The following is a 25,566-nucleotide window of genomic DNA, read 5'->3' on the forward strand; positions in this document are numbered from 1 at the left end:
CGCATTTCCACAGCTTTACGGCCACCTCTCATTCTCCCAGGGGGGTATGGGGTTATGGAGGAACCGGACTCCACTGATATCAAGCTACTACACTTCACACTAACATGAGGCCTGGGCTTTATATATGCAGCACTGTACCGGAAACCAGGAATAAAACAAAGAAAAAAACAAAAACGTCTCCCTGGTTCACTGCGTTCAAGCCTCCAGGCTCCACTGTGTCTGTGATTGTTAGAGAACTTGTGTCTATACTGTTAGTGAAGAGGTTATTTCACCACTTGGGAGTCAGTCAGACATACAGAAATACACGCATGTTTACGAGACGATTTTTCAGAACTCACCTGTACCAGAGCCTCCTTCATGGCAGCCCAGTTGGAGACCCTCCAAGCACACTCAAGCACCAGATAAGGGTTTGAGTGACCTTTGGATTGGCCATATTCAGTCAAAGGTTCCCACTGGTTCAATTCCTTCGAGCAGCTGCAGATGAAGACAAAGGAGATGAGAACTTTAGTAAAACATTAAATAGTTTTGAGTTTTTAAAAACACTATAGCTGCTCTGAATAAGATTTTAGTAATAAATGTAGCCATTTTATTACCCTAATCAACAGCGTTATTTTTTTGGAACTACTAAAAGTCATAGCTTAAACGTACTAAAAATGAACTGTCGATAACTGACACTTTAAAAATATTTGTTTAGGTTTTAACCATTTGCATTAGTGTCTTAGTCTTTTTTAGTCTCATCCGTCTGGCTTATGTGTGGTTCTAACTTTGTGAATGATATGATTGGTAAAATACTCTATTGGAGGCAACTGAACTTAACATTGAACCCTATCTCGCTTAACACCAATACTTTTTTTTAAAACAGACAGACATAAAAACAGATGAGTCATTTGGCTCTGCAGGGAGGCATGGTGGTCAAACGAGACGACGACAAACCATTAAATTCAGATATATCACAAAGAAAGAGACTTTTTTGTCCATTTTCTTCACATTATGGATTTGACCTGCCTGCAAGACATGGACAGATTTTTTTGTCGTAAATTGTAATTCTGCAGGCCGTACAGACGGCTTCTGAATGCCCTGCTTTATAATTTGTGTGATATATGGAATAAATGTTCTGTGGTTTGGTAGATTTCTGTTGCAGAGTTCTTACCGTATCCAGTGGTCCTCCCAGAGCTGGTACTCGGTGAAGATGGCAGGGGAGACGTTGCTCCTCTCGTGCTCTTTTCTGGCCTTCTCCATTGCTTTCTCATAGCTTTCTTGAGCCTGAACAGATATGTTGTTAAATTTCTAGAACCAGCTCTTCGTAATAACAGAAAATAAGCATAGTAACATATTATAAACACCTTTTTATAAAATGTTATATAGTATGTAATGTAGCAGGAGCACAAACTCCAAACTTATCATAAAGTAGAATAATCACTTTCATGAGGTTGGTGTTTGTTTGCAGGATTGTTGCATTCGTTTTAACAAGGGGAACCTAATAAAACAGTAATTGGGTAAATACTGACAGACATACATGTTCAAGCGACCAGTGGGTCTACTTTAAGCTTTCTCTCACCTGTTCAAAGAAGCCATGCTGCTCGTAGGCAATGGCTGTAGCGGTCTCTGGAAACTTGCACCTCTTCTGCCACAAGCCCGCCCACATGTCCTCCTCTTGGAGTAGAGAGTACAGCTCTGCTAGAGAGTCCAAAATCTCCTGTATGGACACAGAACAAGATGTGGATGGCAGCAGAACAAATCGGAAAATCGGCAAGGATCAAACTGTAAATTTAATGAGAGCACATTTGCTAATGAGTCGAGTTCAAACGGGGTGGGAGGCAGATTTTCCAACTTAAAACATCAGACTGCAGCAAACATGAGAAATATATCTCTAGACCGTCCTCTGTGGAGGAGAACGATGAACAAAAAACACAGCAGTAGTTTGAAGAAGATATCCATGATATATTTTCTTTTGTCTGCTGGTCTAGGCAGTCATGTAGGGATCCATTTTCTTTTTCTTTCTTGACAAAGTCCTTGTTTGTATGAACATTGGCTATTGTCAAGTTAATCATTATTAGCGGAACTATCTAAAATGAGAAGAAAAAGCCTTTAAAAAACAACACTGCCAACTCTAAGCTTAAATGAAAATGCTTTACCTGCTGAGGTGGTGTGATGCTCTCCTGTTCGTAGAACTCGGTGCTCTGCTTGGGTTTACTGTGCAGGCTGAGGCCCTTTTCAAAGGCCTGCTGCTCCAGCATGAGAGTGGAGCGCAGCCAGAGGTTGTGTGTCTTGCCCAAGTACTTCAGCACACAGGGGCGGATGGGAATAGGAGGCACACACTGAGACATGGCTTCCACAAAGCAGTTGAGGGCACTGGGCTGGCAGTCCCTCTGGGCCTGGTGGCTACCACTGCACAGGAAAGGACTCATTTCTCCAGACAAAGCCTGAAGAGCGAGAGAAAGAGGAGATCATCAGCCACCCACTTTTACTTTAGCAGCAGTGCACTGATATGGCCTATTGATAAAGGCATTCTGTTGCATGTACGGGATGCAACATAATGCCATTTTCCAGAAAAGAGAGCTGTTAAGAAACAGGAAAGGAGAGTAGAAGATAACAGGTAGGATGACTGAGAGGGGGACAAATGACAAATTGTATGGAGCCTTCCTGTGTGTTCAGACCACAAGAAACATGATCAAAAAGTTACTCAATGTGCATTAATTTTAACAACACATGTCACGTTGTGATATAATACACATATTTAAAAATAGTCAAGACTAGGAAATATTAACACTACAATGGTATTTCTGCCAGTTCTATTTTCAAATTCTTGTTTTATTTTTAATTATTGCAACATCTTTATCACTTGAACATTTATTAAAAGCAATGCAAATATGCAAATAAGAATCTTTACATGTTAGTTTGACCTCCACATGGCTACTCTACATAAACAGAGCCTCTCAGAACTCCCACATCTAGACAGAACCGACTCTGAGCATGATCAGGGGTTTACTGCTCTGAAAATCATGACTGACACACTGATGTATTGGTAATGAATATAATTCACTGCCCGTTGACAGCATGGAGTAATTTATGCTTTGATGGTCACTTTAATTAGACTGGTGGTGGAGAACGCCAATATGTTATCAAATTTCTTTCCGAAGGAGATGCTTTTTTTTCTTCTTCTTCTTCTTTTTTTTTTAAATCATTCCGATGTAATCCAGAGACGTAAAGCCTGAGCCGCAGTAATCACTCTATTTTCACTATAAATTGATGTAATGGTGCCATGAAATGCAGAGCTTAGGCAGAATAAACACATATGACATATTTGTGACTTCAAGCCTGTCTTAAAAGGAAAAGAATACTTTGAATCTGACTGCCTCTTTAAGATTTCAATCACTTAAAATCAAAGCCTTTAAATGAGTCTCAAAATACTCTATAAGCATCTGGTTTGTTAAACTCATTACAGGTTTCCTCTCTCAGCTGTCTTGCTTCTGTACTTAACTTCACTGATTCTGTTTCTCATTGAGCAGAATTACATGTTTTGAAACTAGATGGTCTGACATACCGCCTGCTTGCTAACATCATTGATGAGGTTCAATAAAAGGATATAGTGGACGAGTTTGTGTGTGTTTGCAAGACAAAGTGCAAGTCATAAATACTGGCTATAGAGAGTGCAAATCAGTGTGCGAGTGTTATTTAGAATTTTCTCACGTTGAATATTCACAATATTTGAAAATCTGATGACTTGGTCACAATCTTAACCAGTGGTCCTGAGGCTCGACCGGCTGAGAACCACTGAGCTAAACTATCCACGTGCTCTGGACTCTGGGGGGGCAACGAGACAGATGCCAGCAAATCCTACTCACGTGCTGCTGCCTGTCGGAAAGAATCTTCCAGAGGCGAGGGAAAAGCTGAACCCAGGTCCTTTCGGCCAGCGGCGTGGAGATGTGGCAGAGCTGGACCAGGGCGTTCAGAAGTGCCCCCGTCTGACACAGAGCAGAGAAAAATTACAGATGCTGGCTGCTGACACAGCAGGGCAGTGGTTCTTAATACCTGCTTTCAGGACTCAAGAGAACTGCTGATTTACCATCTTACTGAGTGGAGATGTATTCAAATAACACCAATGTCAAAATCAGTTCTTGATTTTATAGCTAGAACAAAAATATGTGTTTTAGCAAGTGTTCAGCAGTGTTGTTGTACTGCGAGTGGTTCCCCCAGGGAAATCAAGAGTAATTTCCCCAAAGCTTTGTCAAAAACCTATCAAGTCTCATCAACCCCTCAAACTGAAGGACAGATGCTGGTTCCAGAAGGACCAACCTTACCTTGACCTCCCGTAATGAGTCGAGGAACTTGTCATGGCGGTTGGTAAGCATGTGCAGTTGGTTGCCTGTGTCTCTGTCAGCCTGCTCTTTAGTCTTGGGAATGGCTGTCTGGTCACCTGGTGCTAATTCTATGTCGATCTCCACATCCTGCCGGAGGAATAAAAGAGGAGAAAGAACAAATATCTGTTGGCAGAGCTTTGAGATGGATGGAATGCTGTTTTGAAAGGGCATTTAAAGACATTCAAAATCAACAGCTTTTTGGTAATGGGCAAATGAGAGGAAACAGAAAAAAAGCATACTGCACTCTGTCACATCCACACTCCTAATGAGATAATGTGTTAATTTCTGTCAGACACATTGTGAAGTGTGTGTGTGTTCGAGTGTCCCACCTCCTCCTTGGTCTCACTGTTTTCCCTCTCACGGGGCTCCTGCTTGACATGCGTTGCCATGGCGAAGGCGGCGCGGTCATGGCTGTCAGCCAGGTTGATGACGTTGGTGATAGACGGCAGCATGGATCCCTGGCAGCTGGTGCCGATGATGGTGTTTCGCTCGCACACTGCCAGCAACAACTATCAAACGCACAAACGGGTGCAAAATGGAGCATCAGTGACAAAAAGCAACAGGAATGTCAAGATGATAGCTGAAACGAAAAAAGGCCAGAACAAAATAAAGACTTGTTCTTGTGTGTCAACAACACTCTTTTCAATGCAGGATAAAAGACTTCAAAAGCCCATTAGAAGATCAGACAACACTGTTTACCTCTATGCACTGTTTGATCCAGAAGTGGCTGCCCATGGCCTCCCAGTTCTGAGAACAGCAGATGTAGAGGAGCCTCTCATAGACGCGCCGCTTCATGGAAGAATCGAACACCTCGAAAAACTTGGCTCTGATCAGCGGCTGACTGCAGCGAAGCCCTGAGAGGAAGGCTGGCTCCAACTTGGATGTGATGTCACTTCCTGAAAGGCTCTCATCCCTGAATATGTGACAGACACAACATTTAGAGCTGAGGTGGTGGCTCTCGCCCATTACACTTCTAAAATTATTGAAGTCAGTAAATAAAAACAGACTTTGAGCTCTTCATCATTAAACTATGAGCCAAGTGCACAGACAACAATCACTCAGCTGAGAGGGATTGAGTGGTTCCAAAACTTATTGTCATATGGAACTGAAACACAAATCTAGCAGCAATTTAAGAATGTTTGAGACAAACTCCTTTGTTTTTATACTTTAACTTGTCTTAATTGCATTTATAACTCAATTATATTGTATTTAGAAGAGCAAACGCATGCAAAGTTGATCTCTTCACTACCAAATCTTTATCAAAAGGATCTAATTACAACTAATTAGCTGAATACAATTTAACCAATCTTCTTTGGGATTAAGGGATTATTTACAAATATGGCAGAAAGGTAAAATTCCACATTTATTACAAGCAGAGAAATGGATCTGCATCACATAAATGCGAGCATGTTCACACGTCATTTCTTGAGCAGTTAACTATATTACATCTTTGATGCACAGACTACAGTAACAATAACAAATGTAACAATTATTTAACATGATTATTTCGACATCATCCTGCTGCACTGAATGGTCGTCGTGGGGATGATTCATATGAACGAATAAGAGGAGAAAGGTGGGACAGCGAAGGCAAGACGACCACAACTGCATCGTCCTGTATTTACGCCATTCTCCTAATCACACTTTGTTCAGGCACAGCTGCTTTATCATTCCATTATCATTACTCACTGTCCGTCAAAAGCTTTACTGCTCGTCCTAAATCTTCTGACATGAAGAGCTGGTAGGGCGGGGTGGGGTGGCGGATACAGCAGGATGCATTGGGCTGATTAAATGTGTATGCGTGTAAGATGGAAAGACAATGATAGCCATGGTTTGATGAATAGTAGGCAGAGAGACAGTCTCGCCCCTCTTACCCTCTCCTGCTGGGTGTCCTGTCACGAGCTGGCCGAGTCCTGATACTACTGTAACCCTGTGAAAGACTCAGGTGCATTATCTATCTCTATCACTCCCTGCTGTCTCACGAATACTCCTCTCTACCCTTTTTTCAACCTACAGCTACAATAAATATTAATTAGTTCTTCAGCTCCTGCGTACCACCGACTGATTCTCATCATTACCATCTTTAATGATCTATCTTTACGTGTCCCATCTTCTTCAAAAAAAGATGAATCGGTAAACTGCTGATGCTCCAACTCCCCTCCTCTTCATCTTGATTGTCCATTGCTCCCTGACCCAACCTCCCGTGTCTTTTCCCCGCCTCAACCTCCCGACCTTCATCCCTCCCTGTTAAGATGGATGCAAGGGCGGCGTGGCGGCGGTGGCACGGCCATTTGGCCATGTGATGAATGGCAGTAATTACCTGTAGACGTAATTAACGAGGTCCAGGAACTGGGCGTTTAACTCAAGTTCATCTGGGAAACGCTTCTCTATGTAGGTCATCATCTTCACCAGCAAGATGGACTTCTCGCGCAGGTTTGGCATCTGAGAGGAAAATGAGTGTCGGGTAGAAAGTGGAGATGCAGGAGAGGGTATTTATGAAAATGAAAGAGACAGTCAGGAAGAGGGGAGAAAATACAAACCACAAATCATGTATTCAGTTCATTCCTTGTAAGTGCACCTCTCTGTCCGGCTCAGCCCGGCACTGCTTACTCTCCTACAGCTTAAAAGAAAATGAAGACCAAAGACACTTGTGTGGGTATTATGCTAATGTTAACCTCACTGGATTTGGAAAATGTGCTTTGCTTGTTGTTTGTCCAAAGGTTTCACACCTTTTAAAACTTTGCTGATTCAGTTCTCCATTCAGCTGCTGTTATCAAAGAAATAATGCTATAATCTGCTGAATCATGCATTTCCATTTGTTTGTACACATGATTTTTGTAGAGCTTAATACCATCTGAACCGTCTCGCAGAGTAAAGCCTCCTTCTTACCTGGTTGGCAGCCATGGGAGAATTGTTTTTCACCCACTCTTCTACGATCTTGACGACGGCGCGGAGGATTTTGGGATCGGGAGACTTCTCGATCAGGGAGGTGAGGATGACCTGGATGAAGTTCTTCCTCATTTCCATGCTCATGACCGACAGGCGAGTCTTCACCAGGTCGAGACTGAGCATCACCAACTCACTGGTCACTATTAGAGCAGACAGGAACAACAGTCAGGAGGGTTAAGACAAAAACACTTGGTCACCACAGTAATAATTGTATTATTCATACAGATAAATTCAAGTCAAGCTTGTTTTGAATATGTTTTACAATCATGATGGAACGACTTGAGTTTCGTTTATTGGACAGCTAAAACAATAATAATCTTTAGAGGCAGAGGCCTCACTGGTCAGATAGCCTTTGGTCTTAGTGTCTGTAACTTCTCATAGTGGAGGGTTGATCTCTGGGCTTCCCGGCATAGTCATTAGGGACTCGTTTACAGCACAGATAGCATCTTCCAGTCATTACCTCTCATCTGAGGGCAAGCAACAGGAATTATGTAAAGCCAGACTTCTATAAACCTCATGAGGTCAAGAAAGAAAATGAACAGTAAACCTCGATACAATAACCCAAAACATGGCAAAGTACCAAAAACAGCACTTTAACTCTAATCTTGACACGTATTGAAGAACATGCAAGATAAGTTATCAGGAGGTTCTGCATCAAACAGTGACTCCCCTTTTAAACACACAGCAAAACAGCACAAGGTGACCGTCTGTTTACTTCACACAGAGAGGGAACAGCAGACAATACAGACTGGCAACCAGAACCGAGGAACATTCCCTGTGAAAGCAGACAATCTGCGGAGTGGATCTCAACTCACCACAACCGCTATTGAAAACACAGCTGCAGCCATTGACGTAGGACTTTTGATACAGTCCTTGCAGGCGCTGCCTCTGAGATATACGGGATATCTGAGCTCTAACTGAGTCTGAAGAAGGCCACTGTGTGAGTGTGCTGAGTCCACCTCACAGACAGTCAAGCCCTTGTTGAATAAGGGGGGAGGGGGGACTACGGACGCTATCCTTCCTGATAACGTCAGCCAGCCGTGACCGCAGCCCAACAGAGTAAGTCCAAGTGAGACAGTGGTTGATGTCTGGTGCACAGTCTGGTGAATCTCGGAGCTCTGATGGTGACTCAGGGCTTGTGAACTTGAGGTCTGGGTTAAATATTGAGCCACACAGGGAGGCAAACTGGGAAAGAGGTGGACTGTGGGCCAGGCTTGGCTGTTTGAACAGGGAATTACTAAGAGTGGCACCAGGTTTATGCTGACTGTTTGTATGGAGGCCTGTACGGATGCACTGCTGATCAGCCAATGTTTGACCCCCTAACTGTCAACCATGTTCCTTCAACTTAAGCAGTTTCAGCTAACTAAACCAAACCTTTCCAAAAGTTGTATTGTGTGTTTCAACTGGATATCTTTATGTTCACGTAATACAAATTTGCTACTCAAACATTATCTTGTTATTTGTATATTCTCTTAAGTTGCTCTCTAAATCTGCATATCAGAGTCTGTGTTAATTAAATTACATTTTATGTAAGACTGAGACTGCTACATTTAGAAATCAAATTAGTTTACACCCTTTTTTGAGCAGCAAAATAGAAAAAAAACAACATAATGAAATCAAAGCAAGTTTTAAAGACCATTTTTATGTAGGCAGTGGACCACATGTAAAAGCTTCTCAATGTCCACATCTGTCCCTGTGTGTTTGTATGTAATCACTCTTTATGTTATAAGATAAAATAGGTGTATTATGGCTCCGACTGGCTTCCTCATATCTTTCCACTGAATTCATGTCCATGTACGTGATTTACCCGTGTTGGTCTCGGTCACTCCCGGGTTTGCCTGCTGAGGGCTCAGGTGTTCCCGCACCATCTTCTGTAGTGAGCGCATGAACACTGAGATGAGGCGGTCGATGTAGCTGGCGTTGTAGCTGCAGGCTGACTTCAGGATCATCAGTGTTCCTGTAAGACAAATGAAGGGGACGGGAGGAAGATAAAGGGAGGTGAGAAAAAATGGCCAACACAATCAGGACCCTTAACCTCTCTGGGGTAAGGTAACAGACACACACACCTGCAGTCAAGCTTGTGTTCATTCACACAGCGTGAAAAGGTTGGGGTTTTTTTGTGTCAGAGAGGCAAGAATAAGAATGAGTAATGTCCCTCTCTGTTGCTGCTCCCTGGAGGGGAGACAAATGTTAAAATGTCTCTCCCCTGGCCAGCCAGATGCATCACACCAGCGCTACCTCGCTGCAACAGCAGGGCACCGAAAGCTTTTTATTGACCACAAGTGTAACTTTGGAAAACTGTATCAAGTAGTGTTACCTTTAGACTGCTCTCTGGTAGCCATTTGTCACCTTTAGCATCTTATATTTGGAGACTTAATGTATATATCAGTTCCAAAAAAATCATGACATAACTGTCTCCCTGAAATAAGCTTTTTCAATAAGTACTCACTGACATCTGGGTGGATAACAGTAATGTTTGCACAGGGAGGGTGGCCGAAAGCAATCCTTCCCAAGACAATCTTTCCCAAACCGCTGGACTGTGGCCCCCGTTTAAACTGGCCAGATGTTAGCCTGAGCAGCAGGGCCCATCGGGTTGCATTTTAATGACCCACTCACCGGTATAATTGCTAAAAGTGACTGAGAGGCCGCTTAGTTTTGTTGGGAAAAAAGTAGCAGTGAATTTTTTTTTTTTATGACAGGGTTTATAAGCAACAAAGTGAGAGTGACAGAAACGGGTTAGAAAAGGATAAATGACAGGGAGAGAAAAAGTTAGAGCGTCTCTTACCGAAGAGTTGTGTTGGGTTGGTGTTGCTTGTGGCTTTTTCATAGTTGGTAAGTCCTTCGTAGATGACCTTGCCCACAGCTGCATACAAACACTCCAGTTCTTCATACTTAGATGCCACAGTTGATGTGCCTGGAGGAATAAAGCAATGTTTACTTCAGACAGAATGGCTGAAAACCTAAATCAATGCCTTGCTTTCAACACATGGCACGACAGGCGTAAACAAAAATACAGAGCGAAGGTCAAAATATTTTGGTACTTCTTTAATGAAGACAGCAGGGAGTTTCTGAGACATGCAGTGCTCTCCTGAGTGTATCTGGTTGGTTAGAATTTTGGCAAAAAAGTAGTAGCGACTTACTGGGCTCAGTGGGGAAGATACTCATGAGGCGAGAAAGGAGGGAGTGGACGGCACGCAGGACTTTGGTATTGCCACAGGTCATGCATGCAGCGATGCCCCGCTGGAGAGGCTTGAAGTGGGCCAGGATGGCCGGGGACTGCAGCACTGTCAACAGGAAGCAGAGGATCTCCAGTCCGGTGCAGATGTTGGAGATGTTAGCTTGCGCTGGCTGCTCCTGAGAGGTCGGAGAGGAGAGCAGAGAAACCAGGTCAGTTCACTAAAAGACGTGGGCACATGGAACAGAAATAATTAGCAGGTATGAGACATCACAATAAATGTGGTCCTCATATTGAGTAAAACATTCAGGTTTATCTTTTGAGTCACCAGCAAGCACCAATCTCCCAGACTGAAGAATGAAGCCAGCATGTACGTGCCACACTTGCTGCTGGCTCAGAAAGCGAGACAATCCCCATTGACCCCCACATTAACATGCTCAACTGAATAAACATGTTTACAACCCAGCACCAAAAACGGGTTTAGTGTGGCTAATTTCCCTGTTCATAACAACCGTATCGTGCTGCCAGCAGGTTTCAGCTGTCACAGACTGAGCCATACAAAGACTCTCCACGGCACTGCTCTCAGTTCCACCAACGAACCATCACTTCGCCTAACTCCTGGGTAATCCAAAAATGGGCCGAGTCAGGCACTGCCAAGATGACCACCACACTGAGCTTCAAAGCAGATCTTCAGTTAACTTATGGGTGACATCACAGAGGCTACGTCCATTTTTTTCATCCAGTCTATGGTCACAAGTATGCAATCTAGGTCTGTATCCGATTCTGAATTTTCCAAAACTAGTAGGATTTTGCTGTCCAAATTCAAAAATCGGACTATTTGTTTCTTCTTTTTTTTTTCCAACTTATCTGTGGATCTCCCCCAGATAGTATATATATATAGTAAATTGCCAGTTGCCCTTGCTCTCAACTAGATGACCCAGTGTCCCCCCCCACCTCCTCCATCGCACTCCCAGCAACCTGGTCTGAAGGCTGACAGATCTGACGTTGGGGTGCGTGCTGGTGACACCTGGTTCTGGCCCACCACTCTGGGCCTTAACCTCAGCATGGTGTGGCAGCTTTGCCCTGGTTGCACTCTGTGCGCCTCCAGCACGCATTTCTCTTCCATCTTCCGGATTGAGGCGAGGGTTCAATATCTGTGTTCAATGTCTGTGTAAAATAACCTTAAAAAATAAAACAACTTCTCTGCTTGAAGAATCTCAGTCGTCTGAAGGGTCTCTGACAGATGATTCATCACCTGTAAAGAGGCACCTCCAGTACAAGCTTATAGTGCAAATTCATCCGTGGATACATTAACCATTTCAGTTTTTATTCCATGCAACTCAGAAATCAATATTCTACACCAGAGGTACCTCTCACACAAAAAAACACAAGGCATCGTGATAGCTGCTAAATCAAAGATCAATGGCGAGCGTTGGGTCCTAATTTTGTCTAAATTGCAATCAAGGTTTACAATGGCAGGGCCAAGAGGATAATCTGCAACAGATCCATGGCAGTAATCTTGGCTAATGAACAAGGTGACTCTTGTGATAAGGCTCCTGGTAGATATTAGTACAGTATTGATTTGGCACGATATTAAAAGAATGGGGAACTTGCCCCTGGAGCCATGCAGATAGGGCATACGCATACATGGGTTTGTGTGTGTGTGTGTGTGTGTGTGTGTGTGTGTGTGTGTGTGTGTGTGTGTGTGTGTGTGTGTGTGTGTGTGTGTGTGTGTGTGTCTCCCCTTACACTCCTCATCTGCCCTCTCATGCCACTCCCACTGACTCTTAATCACTGCCATGCCAGTACAATGAGATGATAAAAGGTAATCCGATTTAGTGCATTGTTCATTAGTCTGAGTAAGAAGGCTGGGCAGGTAGAGCATGCTCCCGGGGGGGGGGGGGGGGGGGGCTGTGAATCTACATAAGACCTACAGAAAGCCTTGTTTGCCAGACCATCCCCAATGGGATCTGGAAGGGTTGATTGGGATTGGGTTTGTGTCTGCCCGTGTGTGCCCGTGTGTGCGTGTGTGCGTGTGTGTGTGTGTGTGTGTGTGTGTGTGTGTGTGTGTGTGTGTGTGTGTGTGTGTGTGCAGAGAGAGAAAGGCGCGGCCGAGGCAGCGATCCCCAAAAGGGAACAAGGGAAGTGACAATTGCCGGCGCGTGGTGATAACCTTGTCTGAACAGTGATGCAAAATCAGACCAGAGAGATGTGTAGAAAAGGAGAGGAGAAATGGATAAAAAGAGCGAGAGAAGACAGACTGCGATAAGAGGCTGGATAGAAAAGAAGAGATGAGAGGAGGAAGTGGTTAGCGACAGAGGGGAAAAAGGCGAGGGGAGATGCGGGGAGGCGCAGCGGGGCGATACAGAAAGCACGGATTAGGAGTTTAGGATGAAGAGGGGTTGGGAGTTGAATGAGAAGGCACAGGCCAACCCGGATAGACTCTTGTTATCTCACCACTGTCATTATTTTGTCATTATGGCGGTTGGCGCCTCACTTCATGTATTACTGATAACAGACAAAGGACTCTGAGGTGTTAGAGCAAACACTAAGACGGAGCTTAAGCAGGGACAGAGAAACTTCTCTGGGAAGTCATCAGTTATCCACTGCTGTTTGCTGCTCATTGCTCCGAGTTGTAACAACAACAGCAAGCTGAAATATTTAGAATTGTATTCTGACTTGTTTGCCTAAAACCCTGTTGATGACATACACTTGTACTACCAACTTAAAGTCACAAAGGCTTTTTTTTTTTTTTTTTTTACTTACCCCATAAACAGCAACAGTAACCATAATAAAGTAATAAAGATAAGCCTGATTATTTCAGAAAAATACTGATAAGTTTAATATCCAAGGAAAAGCAGTGACTGACAAGTGCTCACAACAAGCCTGAATGTGGCTACATGAAGCATAAAGGCAGTCTAACAGGGCCGTTTACACCTTCCATTAACATGCGTCCTGGGTGGTCCGAAGGTGGGCAGCTCAAAGAACAGGTGTGAACGCACCAGGGAAGCATTGAGATCAAGTCTGCTCAATCTGCTTTTTCAATAGAAAAAATATCCAGAGTGATTCTGCTGAGCACAGCTGAACTATACAGAAAAAAAAAAGAGATTTACAAGAAAAACTGGGGGCTGTGAAGCAGTTAAATAAAAACAGGCTGTCTACCTACTTCCTTTTTTTGTTTTTGTTTACCTCATCTGCAATTTCTCCCACACAGACCTACACAGCTGTGAAAGAGCCACGCCCCCTTGCACAGTTTATTACTCCACCGCAGCGCAGAACCCAACATCTGATGGTTTGAGCTGTGAATTAAAAACTCTCGTGTTCAGAAATTTACAAATGTGAAATAGGTCTTAAGTTGGCTAATTGATCGTGCATAAAAAGGAGGCTCGAGTAAGCAAGAGTGTCTCATTTTGCTAACTAGTGTGTCGACTCCTCTCACCTCCCTCCCTCTTTCTGTACCCTTTCATGTGTTTATTTACATGATGTGCGCGTTCATTTGCGTATCGAATGGGAAAGTCATATCCGATCACAGGTAGTCACTAGAGACGCATGTGGAGACGCATTATAATGCCAGGCGTGAACTGACATACTTATAGATGTCCACTTATGAGCGGAGGTTAATGCCAGGTGTCAACAGAGCCGAGGACAGATAATAACAATCATCTTACCACTGTCATTAGTAGCTTGTCAAACCACTGCAGCTTGAGCTCAGCACGAGGCCACATGTCAGGCCTGAGGGCCGTCTTCATCAGGCTAACGCAGCGGCGGGACAGCAGCTCCCCTGGAGACCCAGCCACATTGGTGCTGTCGTTCACCTAGATGGGAGAGGTGGAGGAAGACTAAAATGATTACCAATGACAATGGATCTTCATCTTTAACATCGCCATGGTGTCCCGAACAGGTAAGAAATCACAGAGCGCAAGAAGAGGCCAGGACTGTCGCCATATATCATAAATACATAAATGCAGTTTGAGTTTAAATGGTGTCACAGCCGGGAAGGTGGCCATCCTTCAGTTCAGAGCCCCTGTATAGCCCTTCATAGTGACGAGCATCCTCCCTGCAGAGGCGTCCTTGACCAAGACGATGAATCCCTATAAGCTCTAGGTGTGGTGTCCTTTGGTGGATAGTAATCCTTCGGGCCAGTGAAAACATATTTTTCTACAGGGATCAATTCAGTATCACAATGCAAATGGGACACAAAGAAAAGATTATGTTTCTGTAGACTGGTCTGTGAGCAGTGACTGATCCCCAGCGGTTATACAGAAGGTTATATTCAACAGAGATGGTTGGATGAACAGTGAGAATGAAGGTTGGCCCAAAAAAGAAAGTAGGAAAAGTCAAGGTGAGTGAAATCTCAGCAGTCTATTTCAGGCTTGTAACCAAGGTCATCGCTGCCACTAGACCGAGGGGCAGCTGTGTGAGGAGACACAAAGGACTGCGCGTCTCTCTCTCTCTCTCTCTCTCTCTGTGTGTGTGTGTGTGTGTGCGTGCGTGCGTGCGTGGATGGCTATTATGGTGGAGGTCTTACCTGGCATGCGATCCTGATGAGGAAGTTCACCACAGTGTCCGTATGTTGTTTCTCGACAGGCTTGGTGAGCATTGACTCGGTACCTGGCATGGACTGGCTGCGGCCAAACACCTGAAAACAGAAACATTATAATTATCAATATGTCAAATATGTGGGAACTTTTTTGTTTGAGAAAAGAAAGATTCTAAGAAGTGGCCAGGGAAACACATTTGATAGTAAAACTTTCTGATACTACTGCCAACGCTGCAGTCCTGAGTTAGGATGGAATATCAAAGACCCGGCACAAAGTCAGGTTTTTGCCTGCACTGCTTATAGCAAAAAGCAAGCCGTACCTATGATTTTCTGATAATTATCCTGGAAGATTTCTGAGCAATTAACATTTCCTCGGCTCAAGCAGAAACAAATGCTGCTATTGCATTTTTCTCCTGACATCAGTTAAAAGAAAATAACACCATCACTGAGACTGCACCTTCTGGGTACAACAACTTTTGTTTAAAAGGATTAGTTGGCTGCTCAATCAGTGTCGATCATAACTGTATTAAATTCAAGCAATAACTTCCTCAATAAATTCTTTGTCTTTGGGAAGCAGCTACAAAATCTGTCATTTGAAGTGTGTATGGATCTAGTTGGTGGCCCACAAGAAGTACAGGCTATTTGAGCTGTGTGGGTCACCAGAGGGCGCTCTACATGCCACTCAAAAACTAAAAATATTGTGTCTTTGCTTGCACCACAACAAACTATGCTTCCCAACAGTGAAAATGGCATACTATATGCGGATTTTATGAATGTGGATACATTTCACAGTGTTTTGGCTGACTCGGATATTCGGCTGTATTTATTTGAGCCAGAGTAAACAGCGGAAAAAAAAACCTGTAGCAGAGCGAGGCTGCGGGTGCATCGGCCAGCCGGTGGGGCCTTTGCTCGTATTTGCCCTCCAACGCCCACAGAAACTGAATCATTCTGCTGCAATGAATTTCAACCTCGGCGTTTTTTTGTCAGATGCTGTCGCCGACGCCAACCAAGAGAGAACCTCGTGTGCAGTACTGTGCGTGAAAGTTTATGTTCTCACTTTGACAGAGGTGTGGTGAAGACATTCTTCAGGACAACAAAGATAAACTGGGAAAAAAAAATCAAACAAACAGCAGAGTACAGAGTGCAGATGACATTTGAAGATTTTAGTCACCATAACGCCCAACAAAGTGGGCCACGGTGGTGATTCACAGCAAACCTTGGACAATGCTTTTCCCAACGTGTTGTTGTGTACAATTGCTGCGGGTAGCTTCCTGATGAATAAACACCTTCTTTCCTTTATTTGATCTCTGCGAACAATATCTTCTGGCTGCTAATTGTTTTTTTGCTGCTTGGATGCTACAAGAGAACCGAAAGATTGGAGGGTTAAGGCGTCAGAAGCTCACAGGCAGCGCATCCTGGTAAACGTAGGCACTGCTGACGCGGCTCCTCCAGCAAGAAAAACTGAGCTCTGCATAGCATTCACTGAGGAATTCATTGCTTCAATTTACTATTGACATTGAGTGGACATCCACATAAAAAGTGGCAAAAATTCAAAATACAAAAAATTATTTTTTTAGGTCATTAAAATCATCTATTTTAAAATACACAATCTGTAATTTTCTTTTCAGAACATTGCTTGCAGATAAGGACAGTCAAAATGACGTGATGTTGATTGCTTGTCCTCAAATTAAAAAAAATATATATATTTCAGTTTTGTCAGGAAGGGACTAATTCTGTAGGCTTCGGAGATCATTATACTAGTGATGATTAATTATACACACTTAACATATAGAAAAAAAAGAACCATCTACAACAGACGACAAATTAATGGATGAAGTTTTCAACTTTCTAAATAAGGACAGGAATTCATTAATAACACCAAAATTCATATATGAAATAACCTTAGTTTGAATTAAGTTTCTTTTCCCCTCTTATTTTCCTATGTCCAAACATGGTCTCCAATCTACAACACGGACATTCAGGACTTAAGATGCAGGTAGGCAATATCACCAGGCAGCGCTTGAGGGCTGTGATAGAGAGCTAACAGAGCTAACAGGCAATTCCAGGCAGTTTTTATTATAAACTGAAATTGCCTTTTGAAAGATACGTTTTTGCTCGTATCAAACATTGATCATAGTGTGAACTAACAACTAGAATTCAGATTTTCAACGGGCTCCTCTTGGAACAAAGGCATCTCATATAGATTTTGTTTCACATTAAATGGCGAGCGGGTAAAATAAAAATGGCTGTTAGATCGGTATCTTTCAAACTGCTCTGCTCTGTTCTACTGGCATTGGATTGATTGTCGATTGAGCTCACCGCGGAGGCAGCGCCGGTTGCTGTGCGGAATCTCTTGACGTCTTGTCCGGCACCGGCAGCATCCAGAGACAGTCCCCTTTTCACAGCTCCCCCACTGGTCCCTTCACCGCCGGGCCCGACTTCAGCCTCAGACTCCGGCTGCCGCACCAAAGAGAGGCACGCGCACAAGAGGAGGTTAAAATTATTACAGTCTACACACTAAATATAATGTGATTATATCTTGTTAAAGCTTCTTACGAGCTCCTACGGGAATATAAATCATGAGGAAGAAGAAAAGCTTTATCTTGTAAAATAATAATCATCTTTCAGTCCGCAATAAAACTAAATATTATGAGAAGCGAAGAACATTATTTGGTTGACTCTACAGTATATGTCAACAAAGGATTAGAGAACAACACTGCTTTTAGTAGTTGCTAACTGGTAGATTTGACATCCATTTAAATCAATAAAAAACAGTATGTTTACCTGCTGGTCTTTGATCCTCTGTAACTCCCACTTGATGACCACCTCAGCCAGGTCCACAGCCAGTTTCCTCTGCTCTATGGTCACACTGGGGGTGAAGCCCAGACGCTGCATGGCACTGATCATGTGCTGCACCAGGTGGTGGCGGACAGGGTAGTACACCTAGGAAAACAAAGGCACTAAGTATTACCAACACTGAAAAGTAATAATGTGCAACAACTACAAGTAAACACATCTCCTACCAGCCGAGTCGTGATTCGACATATTAGTTAGTAGCTTCCACATTTAGTTTTCCACACACAAACTGCCAGGTCGGACTTTACTGCATTGTCTTTTCCATCTGTCTTGTCTGCTGCGCTGTAACCCAAACACATGGACTCAAAAACACTCGTTTTCATTTCTGAGACCAAAAAATATAATGTGAAGAATTAAATTGTCCAGTGAAACATGCATGACGCTGTTTTTTTTGTTGTTTTTTTTGTTTTTTTAATATATATATATATATATTTAGGTCTACTACTGGTTCAGTTAACTTCTTTCTTGAGGATCCACTGCAAATGGGAAGAACCTCTCCCTTCCATCAACTTTGTGTTAAATCAAGTCTTTCAAGTATGATCGCACATAAATGAGACTGGCTTACGTCTCCTTAGCAACCGTCCAAAACAATGTTCAATGTATCTCAATAGCTGCTGCATCCTTCCTGTTGTACTTCCTCTAGACCCACACTGAAGGATTCCCTAAAAGTGCCAACAAATCTGAGCTTTTCCTTGAACCGATCACACCCCTGCCTTGTGTCAGCTCCATCTCATTAATAGAAAGCATTAACAGCATTAACATCAGCATTAATATGGTGAAGGTTGGCAAAAATAAAAAATAAAAGTGCGAACTGCAAAAAGTGTGATTGTTTTCTCTACACTGCCAATACGCTGCTCTAGAATGCATGCAAAGGTAAATTGGGTGCTCAATCACTCCGAGACTTTTGAACCAGAATACTCTAACTCTGACAGCGTATTCTCACTTAGTCTCAAGGACATGATGACACTCACTTGGCCCCGAGCATTCACACACTCAAGTGTCACACTGGAGAGTCACTTAGCTTCCGAAAACCAAACTGGGACTCTCAAACAAGCATGCAGACAAAGGAGCGAGAGATGAGATGTCTATCTGAGGGCTTTTGTCAGTGTCAAAGAATATTAAAGTTTCTCACTTTGAGGGTAATTATAGTCGATAGAGCAGGACTTCACCGCCCCTTAATGACGGCGTGGCTAAGCCCTGTCCATCACGTGTGCACGCAGACAAACACGCACACAATCTCCCCATTTCTTTATCAAACACACACACGCACAAAGTCTCTCATCTGTCCGTCATTATCTCCTCCCCAGTGTAATTATGCTGATGTGATTACATTAGATTAGTCATCTGGCCCAGTGAGAGCAGCCTGTCAGAGAGAGAGAGAGCGAGAGAGAGACAGGGGGAGCTGAGGAGAATGTCAGTCTTCTGCTAAAAGACTGTCGCCTCTGACTGGCGAGGCAGAGAACATCAGCTGAAGGAGCGAGAGGGCAGAGGGCGTCTTTCAAGTTTGAGGAAAGTGAACATAAAATCCATCCACTCTGCTGTTGTTGACTTTTCCACAGATGACAAGCTCTTTGATTGTGCAGGGTGTGTTGAATAATGTTCTTCTGCTCTTCTGACTAGGAGACAACAGAGTACAGCACCAATGTTTTGGTCCCCCCCCCCCCAAAAAAAAGTCCAAATAAAACTGAAACAAATTAACATCATAAACATTGTTAATTGGGCCATACATCAACTTTTTATGATGATGCTCCTTTCACATTAGGACACGTTAAGAGGCGCGATGCAATTTAGGGCACTCAGATAATCAGTAAAATGAGCTCTTCAACTGTTTCCACATGCTTCCCCGTGGTGCGCATATTGAGTAGTGAGCTGCGGCAAAAATGGCTGAGTGGGCACACTAGAGTGGCAGCTGCCCTCTTACTAGGTCGTTTTAGCAGCTTACCTCGAAGAACCGTAAAGTTTAAGATGCTGATATTCAATGCTGAGTTATTAGTCAACCTTAGAACTGCATTACTTTGAATGATCTAAACTCAGATGAACAGCACACAACGGTGATTAGACCAAAGTGTTCATGATTATTGTAAGTCACAAGGACAGGAATCAGATATGTTTGGCTGCTGTCTGCCCCTCGGAGCCCAGATGGATATCCTGGGACCCCATACATTCAATAGTGATGGTCTGACAGAGGACGGTGTATTTCTGTGTGTGTTTCTCTACATCTGCTCACCCTGAAGTGCTGCACAATGAGATGCAGTATGTGAACCAGCTGCGGTACAGTGTGTCCCTCCTCTACAATTATTTTGCGAGTCCAGTGGGTCAACATCTGGTGGCCATCCTCCATGCGGGCCGGCACAGCCGGGGTCAAGATGGCCATGGCCTGGCGAACAATAGCCCGGGCCTCCATTGTGTGTGCCTTCAGCAGGCTGTGGAAGACCTGCACAAAGCACAAAACAATATCTAATTAGGACCCTTCCTACATTCATGTTACATTTCCTTATAGAGTAGTGAACTTGGTGGGGATCTTTTTGTCTGTATTCCCATTTCAGTTTTCTCTTTAAATTATATACTTAAGGTTATTAGTAACAGAAACATAAGACTCCTCAGATAATGTAACAGATTTATGTTGACCATGAATATGGAAATTAAGGCAGTCACAGGCATGAATGAAAATCTGTAACATGTCATTGCTGCAGGTTTGAACAAAACATGGCACCTTGACTGTTGAATTTAATTAAACCAAATACAAAATTGTAAACTGAACAGATGTAAACATTATAATGTGTTTTAGTTTTCTCTCCTCCGCCGTCACAACTCTCCACATGACCGGCCGTTTCTTGCCAAAACTTGGAGACGTAGTTAACTTGACTTTTTAATCAAAGAACCATATGTCTCTCAACACGGTTACAATGTTCAACAAGGATTTGAGCGGCATTCATTTGGATCCAAACCTCCGAATTGTGATTTACAGTGAGTTAAGAGTAACATTTTCTATAGGAAAAAAAATTAATGGGATTTTGCTGGCTCCTCCCATTTCACATCCTCACCTGCAGGACAATCTTCTTGTGAATGGCGAACTTTGCAATGATGTGGGCCAGAAGAAGGTGACCACTGTATTTACAGGCAGGGTCCACGCAGGCTTTGGGCAGCAGGCATGGCCATGCGAAGGTCATGAGGCGACGCAGCTTGCTGTTGCGAGACTTGTTGTTGTCGTGAATGTGGTGGGGTGCGTGCTCCACCAGCAGGGTGGAGAACTGCAGCAGGCAGATTCGCAGCGAGTCCAGCAGGTCAGCCTGCTTCTCCGGGTCCAGAACCTTGGAGAGGAATAACAAAGACGTGGCGTTAAAAATTATTGAGTGAAGCAGAAATGGAAAACAGCTTTTGCTGCTCGTAGCGCAAAGTGAACACAGTATATCTGCAGGGATTTAACCAAGTTGTTGATCATGAACAACGGATCAACTGTTTTTCCAGGCGGTGAGATATTCTGTGTACAACAAATACAAACAAAAAATGTGTTTACTGAATCTGATTGACACTGAGGCACAATAGAATCTACCTTTATATATATTCAAAACTTCTTACATCTCCCTAACCAAAATAGCCATCACCACCTACATTCCCAGGAGAGGAGGTGCAAAACAGAGGACAGCATGTAGAGAGAGGCAGGTGAGGGAGGAAATGAGTTTTAACCAGACCACAGACGAGCCATTAGCAGCTATTAGGACCGGTGCTAGTCAGTGATGAGATCTGCCACAGCACAAACAAACATGCTGACCTTTAGCACGGTCGCACTGTGACATTCACATCATGAATTATAGTCTGGCATGACGATTGAAACGTGATGGAAAGAGGGGCCGATGGGATGGTGAGAGGAAGAGAGAAAAATAAAGACAGATGAATGAGACTAAAAGGGAAAAGAGAAGAGATCAAATGAAAGCAATTAAGTGAAGTAATATGTGGAGGCCATGAGAGAAGAAGGATCCGACTAAGTGGGATGTAGTTGATGATGACTGAGTATGGACTGAGAGGACATTATGAGACCAAATGCAGCAGGTAATGAAATCACAAAGATGGATAGAGACATAAAGCAGTTGTGTAATAAACAGGAAGAGGAGGGGCGTGAACTGACTGAATGTGGCAGAAAGATGTTGAAAAGAGGAAAAAGAAGTATGTGCGTGAACGTGTACCTTGGTGATGAAGACACTGGTAATGCTTTCAGGATTGTCTCCTTCAGGGTTGGGCGGTCCAAGCAGCTGCTCACCTTCCCCTTTCTCAAAGCTGTGGAGGAAGGCTGGATTTAAGATGTGCTGCAGCACCTAGGAAACAAACAAAAAAACAAAAACACAATTTCAAGGACAAGAAACCCTAAAACATTTCCCCACCGGTGCATTTACAACCTTTGTCCCTTTTTTCCCAAGATTATAAGGGACGACTTCACTGTGAGATCACACCTTCAAGAAAGGAGAAACTAATCAGTAAAATCACCTGGTGTGGTCTTTCAACAGCTACATAAGAGAGAAAAAAATGTCACACTCTCAAATCTCTTAAGGCACTTAATGAAGTGATGAAACAGTAATCTACTCTTAAAATCAACAGGACATGTATCCTTTTCAAAATGATAATAAAGGGGGAAAAAAACAACTTTGATTCATTAGAGAAAGAACAAGAAGTCACGGCATAAAAGACAGACGTGAGGTCCAGCAATGTCAAATGTGACCCAAAATAATAAAGGATGTGAAATTGAAAGAATAGATAGACAATAACATATTCCCTTAATTATTCCATAAGCATTCAAAGCCAAAACACTAATTCATTCAGAAGAAAGATTTAAAATGCCATTTATTGTACTAGAATGTTGAAATTTGCAAGGATTGGAAATGAGGGCTTGATTAGCTAGTAAATCGCATAATAACCCCACCAGAATACAGCTAACGACTGCATTTATTAAAGAAGCTGCTATCTGTTAAAGAACACACCCCTTCAATCCATCATTGGGGAGGACGGCGCATCGCTCAGTGCAGAATGAGCTGTGGTAGCATATGTTCCAACTCTGCCATTAGCGCATTATTCACGCACACCCTGCACAATGCACATGCTCGGTTGGCAGCGCGCGCGCGCGCGCGCACACACACACACACACACACACACACACACACACACACACACACAAAATGAAGACTGAAGAAAATGCATTGAGAACCACTCTGCTCCTCATTCTCAGGTTTTCCTATTAACTCAAAGCTCGTCTCCACCATCGATCATGGCAAGATAACTCCTGCAGGAGCACATCATCATCTGTGTGCATATAAAACAGCTTTGGGCAAGTAGCCTAGATTTCATTCTGTAGGTGTCTTAATTATCTTAAATCTTGTTTCCATTCACAAATATCTAGTTTGTGTGTGTGTGTGTGTGTGTGTGTGTGTGTGTGTGTGTGTGTGTGTGTGTGTGTGTGTGTGTGTGTGTGTGTGTGTGTGTGTGTGTGTGTGTGTGTGTGTTGCAGCGCCGCTATAGTTACTCTCCGACTTTTATGGGAGGGAGATCTTTATAAGGGGGGACGAATATGTTTAATACCTTCATATCCAAGAGGAATGTACCAAAAACAGTTGTCTGTAATTGGTACGAATCCTCACGAAATGCATGATGATCCCCACTAGCTGCAAAATGATAACAATGAATCACTTTTACACGGGGTGAGGTGAAGAGCTGCAGGATCTTATTTCAGCCTCGGCACATTTCGATCCTCATATAATCGAGGAAAGCAGACACTTTGAAAAACTAAATAAATAATGGGATTCTATTGAAATGGTTTTGTTATTTGTCAAAATGGGACAGTTTGGAAAAGCTAACTAGAAGACAAGTAGTCTGTGTTCATAATGCTGTTGCACAAAACAATAGTTCAAATTCCAAATGTGAAAAAACAAACAAACGTGAAAATTTTGCATCTTCACCCACACTGCTGTTGGGTTTCAGACAGGGAAATGCCTTTGATTATATATATTTAAATTCTTTCTATAATCTTAATCCAAATTGTTGTTCTTTTTTTCAGTATTGATTATTGCTCATGTAGATCCTTGTGTTTGTTTTGCTATATATTGCCTTTAATTTCTTTTATTGATTAATTTGATTTTAATTCTTCAAGTCTACCCGATTCAATTCTGTCTGATGTTGAGCAGCACTTTCATCAACTACTGTCGGGTATAAATGTCCTCTCTAAATAAACTGATAAGACATCCCTGAACGGACGCATTCAAGGGACCGGTGCTGAACTGACAACATGCATTTGTTGTTTAGAACGGTTTGATTTCAATCTCTACTAAGGAGTTCGTTGAAGCGCTGCGTGTGGACACATTCTGATGGGAACAAAGAGAGAAGCAGCAGAATGGGAAACAGATGCAGAGCGCTTCACACATTTCAGACATTTGTTTGTTTGCTTTTCCGCTAGAGATCTGTTCCACGAATAGTCAAAACGCTTTTGAACACAAAAGTGGTCTTCTGTTAAGACTGTTTGGATAAAACAAAAGAAGAGACAGCAGCAGCATGAAGTCAGTCTGTGCTACCGCAGATGATTCATTGCTGCCGTCTCTCCTTCACTCTCTCACACAAACACACTTCTCTGAGCTTGTTCTCTGTAAAATGTTCCCTAAACTCTTGTGATTCTTTATAAGAACCTGATTTTCTATGTAACTCGACATACTGAGAGACACACACACACACACACACACACACACACACACACACACACACACACACACACACACACACACACACACACACACACACACACACACACACACACACACACACACACACACACACACACACACACACGTTTCTGTGATACTGCACTTCCGGAAAATGCTACAGGCAATTATTTAAATGTCAATGAAGGCAACACCCACACTCATTGTCTTGCTCATGACTCATTCGCCAAACAACACAAACACATTCACACAGTCACATCCTGTCTGCCGGTCTGCGTCTCCCCTCACACGCACATCTGCTGCCCACCAGCAGAGGACAATTAAGGAAAAAACAACAATAGGAGCAAAGTTCTGATGGGGGAATTGCAGGAGGGGGGGGGGCAGCTCAGCGAGCTAAAACTCTACTCTGCTAAAAATTGAAATTCAGCATTTCTGCAAAGAAAGATACAGAACAATGAATTGCCTGAACTCATTGTTCTGTCTTATTTTTTTCCTCTTATTTTCATCATCCATACAGCACTGAGGCAATGCAACGCATATGAGCAAAAAGGGCTGGTGGAGTGACCAGCATTAAAAACACAACTGTATGTCCTTGGATTTAGGGGTCCGGGTGCATTTGCCAGCGTGTGTGTGTGTGTGTGTGTGTGTGTGTGTGTGTGTGTGTGTGTGTACAGTTATGTGTTCTTGCCACACAGCCATTTGGCTCTGTGCTGCTGTGTGCCAGGCCGGGCTTTCCCCATTGACCCGTTTGTACTTAACAGCAGTGCCGTTGCTCCTCTGTGCCAGGTTATGCGTCTGTTACAGCTGTGCAAAATATGTGTGGGAGTGCCCATCTGTGTGTGCGTGTGTGTGTGTGTGTGTGTGTGTGTGTGTGTGTGTGTGTGTGTGTGTGTGTGTGTGTGCGTGCGTGTGTGTGTGCGTGCGTACGAATGCCTGCATGCAGGAGAGTGAGTTTAATTAAAAGGCAGCCCGAATGACTGTAATGCT

General features: G+C 43.3%; 1 protein-coding gene across 1 annotated transcript in view; it reads right to left on the bottom strand.

Annotated features, from left to right (window-relative positions):
- The window catches only part of trrap (transformation/transcription domain-associated protein), an 83,540-nt gene that overhangs the window by 32,248 nt on the left and 25,726 nt on the right, over positions 1–25,566 (bottom strand). The window contains exons 37-56 of the mRNA XM_069691346.1: positions 22,066–22,194; positions 20,926–21,192; positions 20,109–20,315; positions 17,810–17,968; positions 17,345–17,482; positions 15,014–15,124; positions 14,154–14,300; positions 10,451–10,664; positions 10,096–10,224; positions 9,118–9,267; positions 7,251–7,450; positions 6,682–6,803; positions 5,061–5,274; positions 4,691–4,870; positions 4,302–4,448; positions 3,846–3,965; positions 2,136–2,423; positions 1,559–1,696; positions 1,151–1,263; positions 339–474 (exon numbers count right to left, since the gene is read on the bottom strand). Of these exons, the coding sequence (XP_069547447.1) occupies positions 339–474; positions 1,151–1,263; positions 1,559–1,696; positions 2,136–2,423; positions 3,846–3,965; positions 4,302–4,448; positions 4,691–4,870; positions 5,061–5,274; positions 6,682–6,803; positions 7,251–7,450; positions 9,118–9,267; positions 10,096–10,224; positions 10,451–10,664; positions 14,154–14,300; positions 15,014–15,124; positions 17,345–17,482; positions 17,810–17,968; positions 20,109–20,315; positions 20,926–21,192; positions 22,066–22,194 (3,309 nt within the window). The remainder of the gene's footprint in view (positions 1–338; positions 475–1,150; positions 1,264–1,558; positions 1,697–2,135; positions 2,424–3,845; positions 3,966–4,301; positions 4,449–4,690; positions 4,871–5,060; positions 5,275–6,681; positions 6,804–7,250; positions 7,451–9,117; positions 9,268–10,095; positions 10,225–10,450; positions 10,665–14,153; positions 14,301–15,013; positions 15,125–17,344; positions 17,483–17,809; positions 17,969–20,108; positions 20,316–20,925; positions 21,193–22,065; positions 22,195–25,566) is intronic.

The sequence above is a fragment of the Brachyistius frenatus genome, unplaced genomic scaffold (genome assembly GCF_029030835.1).
Source record: "Brachyistius frenatus isolate BFR_SWC_R1_liver_20210118 unplaced genomic scaffold, ASM2903083v1 Contig_11, whole genome shotgun sequence".
Taxonomy (NCBI): domain Eukaryota; kingdom Metazoa; phylum Chordata; class Actinopteri; family Embiotocidae; genus Brachyistius; species Brachyistius frenatus.